Raw genomic sequence first — 12,058 nt, 5'->3', positions numbered from 1 at the left:
TAATGTCACCTAAATTCCGATATCTGTATTTTGTTTGCGCAAATAGCTTTTCCTAATGTTTGTGCACGAAAACGGTGGTTTTTTTATTTTTTTTGAACAGACGAAAACGGTGGTTTGCTCGTGTACTTTTTGCTAACGAACCCGATATGCACGCAGTAGAACTGTCCCATCTGATAGATACTTTGGTAGGGGTCATCCTGCACGTACGGCAGTATACGCGTTGCAATTTAATGTGATCAAAGGTCAAAATCAACTGCTTTCGTGGACAAAGAATATTCCATAAGGACCCGGCATTGTGCGATTATCTTGACTCTTGTTCTACTTCTCTGCATCGTTTATGGGGTTAATTTGAAAAAAAAGAACACCAATTTTAGATCGATTGACAAATTTGGCCCAAACTTCTTCTTTTTGTATTGTAAAAAACACCAACTTTAGGTCGAATAACAAATTTGGCCTAAACATTTTTTTTTGTCTCATAAAAAGGTCGAGTGACAATTTTAGCCCAAATTTTTTTTTGTTTCAAAAAAAAAATCACCAACTTTTCACTTAAATCCTAAATCTGGCCCCCTTAACTTAGATTTATTGATTGTCCTACAATTGCTGGCTAATACCATCTATTGTCTTCTTGTTTGAGCCACAGCTTGAAGAATAACAATAAAACTGTGTCATCTCATATACTTTACTAACAAGTAAAAAAATCTCCAGATTGAATTTTTCTGACTAGACTTTATCGTTTTGTTGTAATATGAAGTTGTAGATCACCACCGCCCGTCAAGAGAAACTATGGATGAGATCCACTAACCTCACGACTAGAGCATTTTCTCCTGAAATAAAGTCAACTTCAAATATAAAGTTAATGGTAGGAGTTAGATTTTGGATAAGAGTAAAAGTTTGTGATTCTTTATGAGAGAGAAAAAAATTGGGGCCAGTATTGTCACTTAACCTAAAATTGGTGTTTTTTTATGAGACAAAAAAAAAGTTTAAGCCAAATTTGTTCCTTGACCTAAAATTTATGTTTTTTCATGAGACAAAAAAAAGTTATGACCAGATTTGTCCATCGACCTAAAGGTGATGCTTTTTTATGGAATTAGCCCTCGTTTATGTGTTCACTTTTGAGTCAAATCGATCTTGTCAACTTGAGAAAACATCGCATAGGCTAGTCTTGTTAAGTCGACAATAGGTCACTCATTCAAAGCACGAGGGAGGAAGGGACAGAGAGTGTAAGTAAAGGAAGAGATGATGGAAAAGTAACGGGGAGAGAGACAAAGACTTCTACAAAGTGAGACCCTCTGATACACTCGACGAGATTTGAGTTGAGTGTCATTTTGTTGATTTGGTAAAATTGGCCTGTACGATATTTTCTTCATGAATTACAGTCTTTGAACTACTAAAAATAATAGTATACCGTGAGCTATAAAATCTCAAAGTAATAATCTCCATAACAATTTCTAATTATTTCTTATATATTTTTTTGTGGTATAAAATAGACTGTTATTTTTATAATAAATTAATGATAGTCATATAAGCATTTTCATTTCTCTATCAATCCATTTCTATTTTTTTTATTTTATCATATTTGAGGATGATTTAGTGTTCACTTTTCTTTTTCTTGAGATACGTGCATTGAAGTCCTAAAACTTATCACAAAAGTGTAATTGAATTCTAAATTTTTTTTAAAAATACAATTAAGTTCTAAAACTTGTTAGAGAATATAATTGAGTCCTAAAACTATTCAAAAATTTAATCAAATCATAAAATTTGTCGAATTGATTAAATCAAGTCATTTTATTAATTGCACTTTTTGAAAGTTATAGAATTCGATTTCACTTTGACGATAAGTTTTATGACTTAATTGTATTTTTTGAAAGTTTTATAAGTCAATTGTTGTACTTTCTCGATAAGTTTTAGCATTTCCAGTATACTTATCATTTTTTTCTTGTTAAACATGCACAACTGCAACTATGTGTAACTAACCATGGCTCATCAATATAAAGAGAGAATATTGCATAAATAACATCACTTAATTTGTGTACTAGTTTGCTTATGATGCAAAGCTTTGTTGAGTGTGTCCCTCGTATCGACGTCATGAAAGAATAGAATTGCTTTTTCATAATCACGTCGCCGAGGAAATAAAATTGCAGGATGGCACTTTGGCTCTAGTTAAATTGATGCTCTAATTAGCAAGAACAGTGGACTTTAATCTGCAATATGTAACCAAAGTTGGAAGTGTTATGGTGTCTATAGGTGAAAGAGAAATTGGAGAAGCGGAAGGCGATCAACGATTGGCCACCAATTACATCTTCAAGAAACACAAAATGGTGGTACTCGACTTTTCACAATGTCACTGCCATGGTTGGAGCTGGCATGCTCGGTCTCCCGTACGCAATGGCCGAGCTTGGATGGTGAGTTATTTTCTATCAAACACTTGACTAAATTCCACTATCTTCCCATTCTACCTCTTTTTTTTGGAACTGAATCATGTTTTTTAGGAGAAGTATAAAAAAAAATCATAAATTTATTGTATTGATACTAATTTACTCTTAAATCTTTCAATTGAACCAATTTAATCCTATATATTTTCACATCGGTACCAATTGAGTTCATCCAGCCAATTTAGATTAAAAATTGCTAATATGAAAGCTAGTAGTCCTATATGGCACTATCAACACTAACGTTAACAAATTTTATAATTGTTAGATATTTTTTAAGATTTTTTGTATTTTTTTTTTTTTTTCTTTTTCCTTACCCTTTGGCCAATGCCGATGAGGTTGCCGGCCATAGGCTGGTCTGGGTGCACCCTCACTGGCCAATGGCTAGGGCTGCCCCCCATCGGCCATAAGCGAGCATCGGGCCCCTACCCAAATCCAAGCGAGGGCCTTCGCCCCCTCACCCATGGTTGCAAGGGCCATGACACCCTTGATGGAAGTAATTTGAAGGTGAAATATTCACAACTTACACAATATCTTACTTTATCTCATTATATGTCATCATATTGCACCATATCTTCAAAAATAATCACTACACTTAGAAATACAAATAGACTTGTTAAAGATTATGCAACAATTATTACTCTTCTTCAATGCGGGTACCAAACAATCTTTGGTATCAATTCTGGCATCTTGGTGTCAAATTGTATTGGCATCGATGAATTTTGTTTAATTTCTAACAACTCTTGCCTAGTTTGAGCGGCACTCGCCCGCTAGTAGGCAAAGATTTTGGCCCTCACTTGGACCCAATGCCCTCACCTATGGTCGGCGAGGGCTCGGTGGTCCTCACCCAAACCAACTTGTGGCCAGTGATGGTTGGCTGGCGACCTCTTTTTTTTTTTTTTTTTAATTGAATCATGTTTACCTTATGAATTACGTCTTGCTTTCCGTTTCAGGGGTCCCGGTGCGGCGGTGCTGGTCTTGTCCTGGATCATCACCCTCTACACCATGTGGCAAATGGTCGAGATGCATGAGATGGTTCCTGAAAAGCGTTTTGATAAGTACCACGAGATGGCCCAGTACGCGTTTGGCCAAAAACTCGGTCTCTACTTTGTGGTTCCTCAGCAGCTGATTGTCGAAGTTGGAGTCGGCATCATCTACATGGTGACCGGAGGCAAATCCCTGCAAATGTTCCACGATACGGTTTGCTCGAGTTGTAAGAAGATCAAAACGAGTTACTTCATCATGATATTCGCTTCTGTTCACTTTGTTCTCTCCCACCTTCCCAACTTCAACTCCATTGCCGGCATCTCCTTGGATGCTGCCGTTGTTTCTTTGAGGTATGTCCTGGTCTATTTCCTTCGAACTTCAACTCCAAATTCAATACAGTTCTATTGATGAACAATCAGTAGCCTCGTCTAAATCAGATCTCTTGTCATAAATCGTGACAAACCCAGGACAAAAGCCTTGCCAGGCGAGACATTAATTGAATATATACACGAAGAAGTGATCCAAATAAAAAAAGTTAGTGTTATATTGTTAAATCATACAAAGGGCGAAGAAATAGATTGTGTGTTCGGGGAACTTAAGCATGTGTCCTTCATGTTTCCAAACAGCTACTACACTATTGCTTGGACAGCTTCACTCCACAGGGGTGTTCAGCCCAATGTACAGTACGGGTACAGAGAAAAGTCGACAGCGGGAACGGTATTCAACTTCTTCAGTGCATTGGGCGACGTCGCTTTTGCCTATGGCGGACACCATGTCGTGTTAGAGATCCAAGCGACAATCCCGTCCATGCCAGAGAAGCCATCCAAGGGCCCGATGTGGAGAGGAGTCGTCATTGCATACATTATTGTGGCTCTCTGCTACTTCCCAGTCGCCTTAATTGGGTACTGGATATTTGGGAACTCGGTCGATAACAACATCCTCATCTCGTTGGAAAAACCCGCTTGGCTCATTGCTCTCGCCAATATGTTTGTGGTTGTCCATGTGATCGGAAGCTATCAGGTGAAGATTGCGTCTTCTCATATTTTCCCCCGTCTTCCTGCAATTTTTCGAGAAGTTGGACCGATCTTACCAGCTATTTACCCGATCGCATGTGCGTTTTATTTTGACAGATTTCTGCATTGCCCATGTTTGATATGATAGAAACTGTACTGGTGGAGAAATTGCACTTTAAGTGCACTCGAACACTCAGATTTATAGCGCGCAATATCTACGTTGGCAAGTGAATTTAGACTCCATTCCATGATATCTCTTCCTTTCAAATTAGACGGGTTTATCGCTTTTATTGAGATTTAATCAAACTCTCGAATTGGTTTACATTGCAGCGTTCACGGTTTTCGTCGCGAGTACTTTCCCATTCTTCGATGGTCTTCTTTCGTTCTTTGGAGGATTCGCTTTTGCCGCTACCACATACTTTGTAAGTGTACCCATATGAGCATGACCTGCATTTCATTATCTCTAGCCAAATTGCCAATGTGCATAACCACTGAGTCTTCTGGCTTCTGCTATATCTTTTTTGAGCTTCCCTGCATGATGTGGCTTGCGATTAAGAAGCCGAGGAGGTTCGGCCTGTCCTGGTGGACAAACTGGGTATGCTTCCTTTTATCTGATTTTTTGTTCATCTTTCTCTCCTCTAAAGATTTATAAGTGAGCTGGTCTAACTCGGGTTCGTTCATCATGTCAGATATGCATTGTGATTGGACTACTCTTGATGGTCATAGCGCCCATGGGAGCATTGAGGCAGATCATAATCCAGGCGAAGACCTACCAATTCTACTCTTAGATTATGTGTGTCTATATCTTATGTTTACTTTACGCGGACTGCGGCATGTTGGATGCTCTTCTTATTGTTAAAGTTGGACAAGATGATGACCTACTGGTCAGACCATTCTCTATGTTATTCAACATATGTCTGTTTTTGTTCACCTTATCTCTGTCCGACAAAATTCCTTCATATCCCTTTAGGATACTCTCCCTCGACAGCCCATCATTAATAGGATTTGTTGGGATTAACGGATTCCCAAAATCGGATTCGACACTAAATCGAACCCCTAAAACGAATGCGGAAGACAAAGCCCGGGAAAATCACGTATCACCGATCCTAAAGCACACCATGGATTCGAGCGTACCTTGTTAGCCACAGATTAAACACCAATGCTGAAGATTGAGGAAGAGAAAATGATCATGTTCGATCCGATGACGTCAATTGGCTTTGAAGGGAAGACGGCGTCGCCTTTAGCGTTCTTTTTCTTTTGGAGGGAGAGAGGGAGAGGAACCTACGTTTGTTATGCCAACGGGTGTCTTCCTCTCTCTCTTTCATCCCTTATATACGTTCCTCCAATAGAAAGGAACGTACCCCTTCAACTATGGGCCCTAATCCCATGGGCCGGGCTTTTTGGCCCAACATGGGCGGACGGGCTTTAAGCCCATCACATAAAACCATAATCTCCCACTTGCACATGGTGGGCCGAACAAAATTCTCTTTACCTTTCTTCAACATTCGTACCGGTGAATAATCCGTGCGACCGGCATACTTTGAGAGCTCGTTGCCAATTGGCATCACACTCTAAGTAGATTTAGTATGCAGTACCCTAGATCGATCGATCACATTTATATCTCTTTTGATCTCTTTTAAACAATGATATATATATATATATTGTATTCACAATTATGATTATGCCAAAGACAGTCATAATTGGTTAACCAGTGAATACAAAACTACAATATGATTCTCCAAATTTGATCTTCCTCTTTCCTTCAAACTCTCAATTTTAGTTCAGCTTGCTTTTCTAGAAATGTCCCATTAGATCGAATCAACTCATGACCATTGGCAACATCCTAAGATAGCAAACACTAAATAGAAATATTAAGAATAAGTAAGAGTCATGAGGGAACTAAAAATTGAGGAACTCTTTTCCTCAAAGTCTCACACGACATAAAAGTTGAGATCAAACTTTTGTCACTCTTATTAGTCGTCTCATGCATACGTAGTATGAAATACGTATTACGGTATTAACTCCTTTCCCATGGAGCGTATGTCTACACCTTTCAATACCGTACAGATGAAAGTTCAGACATACCTAATGTCTAACTTAATGTCTAACTTGAGTTCACATGTCTACTCATTCACAAAAATTCATCAGAACTCACATCTAGCATCATAGACAAATAAAGTAAAATATGTGGGGTATTTTACTTTTGGACATAATAAGTATTATGTCCTCATTTTAACATTTAGTTAAGGCGACATACGTATTTTAAGTTTGAGCTCTCGATTATCACCTAGATAATAAGCTTAAAAACAGTCTCGTCTCTATTTATCACACAGTAAATAGAGGCGATTACCCGTGTGAGTGGGCTAATCTTATATCTGTCCGACATACTTTCTCAACTTAAAGTAATGCGCTGAGCATTAAGATGCATAAAGATCAAACAAAGATTCATAGGCATTAATGATGAAAACACAAATTCATCAAATGTGAACACTTAGGAAAATTATAATATTCAGTACATGAGCCTCTACGCAATCCTAGAGATTTCATATGACCACAAAACACATATCTAGGTATTGGCTTTGTCATAGGATCTGCTACCATTCTATGCGTAGTATGTACTCTAAGTTCACATCTTTTCGTGTAATCATATCCTTGACAAAATTATACTTGGTATCTTCTATATGTTTGGTCTTGCCATAATATTTTGGATCTTTGGTGTACGCTTTTGCTCTTTGGCTATCATAGTTAACCAACAATGAATCTGCAGCACTTCTAATAACACCTAAATGATCCAATAATCTCTTAAGCCAAACATCTTCTTATATTGCTGCTGATAATGCCACGAACTCAGTTTCCATCGTCGATAAGGCTATACACTTTTGTTTCTTACCGCTCCAACATATGGTGCCATTATTCGGTAAGAAAACAAACCTAGAGGTAGATTTTCTTTCATCTAAATCTCCTCTCCAATCAGCATCAGAATAGCCTTAGAGTCGCAGATCATTTCCATAATAACTCAGCGTATAATTAGCAGTCCCCTTCAGATACCTTAGTATTCATTTAACAGCTTTCCAACATGCTTGACCTGGATTGGATTGGTATATGCTCACAATTCCAACTGCAAAACATATGTCAAGTCTTGTACACATCATAGCGTACATCAAGCTCCCAACAACACTAGCATAAGGAATATGTTTCATTTGTTCCTTCTCTTGTGGAGTCCTTGGACACAGTCTATGACTCAATCCTTCACCTTTTGCAATAGGAGTATCTATGGTTTTACAATCCCATATCATTCATCTCAAAGTTAGAAGACAACCAACTTTTGACAGTATTGACAAGCTCCATATTGCTTCTGGCAATTAGTATATCATCAACATATAATGATATGATCACAAATTGATCCTTGGATCTTTTGATATATATATAATGATCCTCATCTATCATTGTAAAATCATATGCCATTATGGCATTATGAAATCGTATATATCATTGTCTTGACGACTGCTTAAAGCCATATATCGACCTCAAAAGTCGACATACCTTTTCTTCTTGGCCTTTCACTATGAAACCAGCATGTTGTTCCATATATGTTCATTCCTCTAATTCTCCATTGAGGAAAGCAGTCTTTACATCCATTTGATGTAACTCAAGATCCATACTAACCACTATTGCCAGAATTATGCGAATCGAGGTAAATCTTACTACAGAAGAAAATGTTTCTTCATAATCAATTCATTCCTGTTGATTATACCCATTCGCCACAAGGCGAGCCTTATGCCTTTATATCGAGTCATCAGCTTTACGCTTTATTTTGAGAATCCACTTGTTCCCAATAGCTTTGCGTCCTATTGGAAGATCAACCAGTTCCAAACTTGGTTTGACTTCATTGACTCCATCTCCTCTTTCATTGCATAAATCCATTTTTCCTTACTAGGACAATTCAGAGCCTCATTAATATTTCTTGGCCCATCCTCATCTTGTGGAGCAATCATAAAAGTTTCACCTTCAATGTCAAAACGTCAACGGGGAATACTTTGGCGACTTGTTCGCCGCATGGGAGATTGTACACTTTGCACATCATTCCCCATTATGCTCTCACTTGGATTAGATAATGATAACGTTGTCTCATCATGTGATTGCAATTGAGAATGAGTTGAATTCAATTCATAACTTCTCATATTACTCCCACTTGGACGAACTCCACTAATATTATTATCTTGATTCAATGTTTCAAGTATAGGTAATCTTCCCCTATTTCGCCATTCTTAGGAAATCCATCCTCTAAGAATGTGACATCCCATGATTAAAATTCAGTTATACTCCCACTTTCCTGCTCACCTATGAACACATACCATTTCGAGTGTTTGGAGTATCTCATTAAAATACTCTACTTTCTTTTAGGACCCAATTTCCCAAACTTGTGAGAGGACTCATGAGTATAGGCAGCACAACCCCATGGCTTAAGAAAACTTAAGTCTGGTTTTCTACCTGTCCATAACTCATATGGAGTGGAACTAACTAATTTGGAAGGCACCCGGTTAAGTATATAGACAGCAGTTAACAACGCATCACTCTAAAAAGTGATATGTAAATTAGCATGCGCCATCATGGACCTAACCATTTTCAGTAGGGTTCTGTTTCTTCTCTCTGTAACACCATTTTGTTGAGGAGTGTTTGAAATAGACAACTGTCTTTCTATTCATTTTTCACCATATAATTTTCTGAACTCATTAGATAAATATTCTCGACCTCGATCGGATCTCAATGCTTTTATTTTTTTGTCTAATTGATTTTCTTCCAAGTTCATAAACCTTTTGAAACAACTTAATGCTTCAGATTTATGAGAAATCAAATAAACATATCCGAATCGAGTATAATAATCATCTATAAAAGTGATGAAATAAACAGTCACATGCCTTCCTTTCACATTCATTGCACCACAAACGTCAGAATGGATTAAATGCAGAGGAAATTCAGCTCTTTTACCTTTTCCAAATGGTTTCCTTGTCGTTTTCCCTACTAGGCAATGCTCATATATGGGCAAATCGACTTTTTCAATATTGCCCAACAAGCCCTCTTTGGCCAATCTATTCATATGTTGTTAGCCAATATGACCAAGTCTAGCATGCCACACATTCACATCAATATCAAATGAATTAGGAGACGTGAGAAGGGAATCACAAACATTTGCATTAATATAGTCAATATCTAATACGATGAAACCATCTAGAAAATAACCACAAGCATAGTAGTTTGTATCCAAATACAAATCTACACCTCTATTATGGAAGTTCATATTAAAATCAAGCTTAACCAACACCAAAAAACAGACACTTAAATTTTGACGAATCTCCGGAGCATATAGAACATCATGTATGAACAAGGTGCGTCCACCACGCATGTTCAATTGGCAGGTGCCAATCCCTTTAACTTCATCTCTGGAGTTATTTCCTACATAGATCCACTTAATTCTAGTTGGTACTCGTCAGAATTCCACGAATGATCCTCTATCCTTCGCTACATCGTCTGTTACTCATAAATCTACAGTCCACAAATGATTGGATTCAGCTAATAATGCAGAACTTGACACATAAGCAAAGTTCTCAAATGTACAATAGGTGTTTACCTTCTTTGGCTCACGACAGTCGCAAACATAGTGACCTTTCTTGTCATAATTGTAACACCTCACCCTTGACATTTTCTTCACTTGTGGACGTTTTCCTCTCTTGTGTTGGTTAACTCTTGATCTCTTGCAATAAGGACTTGATCCTTTGCATTCTCACATATTGAATGAATCAATACGCTTACGCTTAGAGCTCAAAACCCTTTTTGAGCTAGAACCAGCATTGTAAATATCTATTTTCGGCTCACATGCCGTTAAGTGGTCCTCTACCAGCTCAAGGTGGCGCACAACATCCTCAAGATCTTCCATAACATGGTTAAGAGCTTCTAGTGCTTTTTGCTTTTCCAGCACGTATTGAATCTTCATATTCAATATTTCACAATTGTTGCCGTTCATATCAGCAATTACGTTCTTAGTTGCTGAAACCATCGATCTGAACATATCAGACATATATGCACGAATAATTAATGCCTATTATTTATACATCCACTTTGCACAGACCCATCATATCAATGAATAATTTCAAGTAAGGTTTCAAAATCAAAAGGTCACTACGTTTCCAATCATCCTCCAAAAATCCTAACTTAAAACTATTATTAATATAATTGTCTTATGCAAAATAAATTCTATGAAGTTACAAAAACTTCTATGAACTATCAACAAACAATAACAGAAAGCAAATAATATCTAACATCCAATAGAATAATAATGCTTCCACATAATATAACAATCCATTACACTAAGTAATATATTCAAAGAAGAAATATCAACATAGAAAGAGATATTCACATTTAAAAAACATCTCAAACTAATCTAAGAAATAAATAAAGAATGTCCCTTCTAATCTATCAGTCAAAATATCTAAGAAATTTGAAGGCACATTTGCCAACCATGGAAAAACTTTTGGAGAGCTCTCATGTCGCCTCCAAGGCGCATTCACTCTACGCCATGTGACACTCAATCTAAGGGTTGAAGTTTTGGTTAACTCAACCCTATAGTACTCTCTAACAAAAGCTACCATTAGCCTCCTATAACCCGGGACCACGTTGATCTCCCATAGCCGATCTAACACTGCTTGCCATTCAGGTAGAAGAGTGTTCATCAAAGCCGGCACATTCTCAAAATCCGGCATAAGATAATCATTCCAGATGATTTCCTGTATCATCTAATTGACCATAACCACGTGTGATACTAAATCACCATCATGCCACCGATAATCGGCTAACTCTTTCATCAGCCTTTTAAGTCTTGCTTTTCCTTCGTCCATTCTCGGGATTGCAGGTATCTATGCATAACGTATCATAGTTCATATAACAAATGCATAACTAAAAATGGATCACTTATAATCCACAATAAACAAAATGGAAAATACATAATTTTACATGATTTATGCAACAAATGCAGAATAAAAATGGATTACCTCTAACCCACACAGACATAATTGAAAAAGAAACAATTTTTTTTTTTTTTTCGGTCAATGGTCAACGGTCGTTGGTCAACGGTCAACGCCGGTCAACGGTCAACGGTCGTCGGTCGTCGGGCTTGCTGGTTGGACCGGATGGGCCGGTCGGACGAACCGACCGGCATGTGTCGCACGCGTGCGCGGGCTAACGTCACGCCGGCGCGTGCCAGGCATCCGCGCATGTCGGGTCGGGTCGGGTCGCCGACCGGCCAGCGGTCGTTGGCGATGACGTCATCAATGACGTTATCCCAACGGTTACCGACTGTTGGGTGACGTCACGATGACGTCAGCACGCGTCGGTTCGCCGGGTGGTGGCGTCGCGCACGTGCCGGTCCGTCACCGATGCGTGTGGTGCACGCACTGGCCGAGCCAGCGCTTCAGGCGCGTGGCGCCCACGCGCAACGGCTTTTGGCCGCGCGTGTGGGCTCGTGCGGCGTCGCCCGGCGGCGGTCGACATGTTGACGGACTCGTCTCGACGAGCCCTTTCACCCTATGCCTTCAGAAATCGATTTCGACTTACAGAAACTCGAAAAAATGGACG

At 38.6% G+C, this 12,058-nt stretch overlaps 1 protein-coding gene across 1 annotated transcript; it reads left to right on the top strand.

Annotated features, from left to right (window-relative positions):
• The first annotated feature begins 2,334 nt into the window (after window positions 1-2,334).
• LOC104430200 (lysine histidine transporter 1) lies at window positions 2,335-5,217 on the top strand. Its single transcript, XM_039301383.1, has 7 exons — window positions 2,335-2,402; window positions 3,383-3,766; window positions 4,043-4,436; window positions 4,547-4,652; window positions 4,760-4,851; window positions 4,956-5,024; window positions 5,119-5,217. The coding sequence occupies exons 1-7, from the start codon at window positions 2,350-2,352 to the stop codon at window positions 5,215-5,217; spliced, it is 1,197 nt and encodes a 398-aa protein (XP_039157317.1). The 5' UTR covers window positions 2,335-2,349.
• The last annotated feature ends 6,841 nt before the right edge of the window (window positions 5,218-12,058 follow it).

Source organism: Eucalyptus grandis, chromosome 9 (assembly GCF_016545825.1).
Source record: "Eucalyptus grandis isolate ANBG69807.140 chromosome 9, ASM1654582v1, whole genome shotgun sequence".
Classification (NCBI taxonomy): Eukaryota; Viridiplantae; Streptophyta; class Magnoliopsida; order Myrtales; family Myrtaceae; genus Eucalyptus; species Eucalyptus grandis.
This window is presented reverse-complemented; position numbering and strand designations above follow the sequence as displayed.

What these genes read in the sequence shown, in the direction of transcription:
- LOC104430200 (XM_039301383.1), top strand. Translation starts at nt 2,350, where the DNA reads ATGGTTGGAGCTGGCATGCTCGGTCTCCCGTACGCAATGGCCGAGCTT. An exon ending in GCAATGGCCGAGCTTGGATG is followed by an intron (nt 2,403 to 3,382) that starts GTGAGTTATTTT and finishes TTTCCGTTTCAG; the next exon opens with GGGTCCCGGTGCGGCGGTGC. An exon ending in AGCGCGCAATATCTACGTTG is followed by an intron (nt 4,653 to 4,759) that starts GCAAGTGAATTT and finishes TTTACATTGCAG; the next exon opens with CGTTCACGGTTTTCGTCGCG.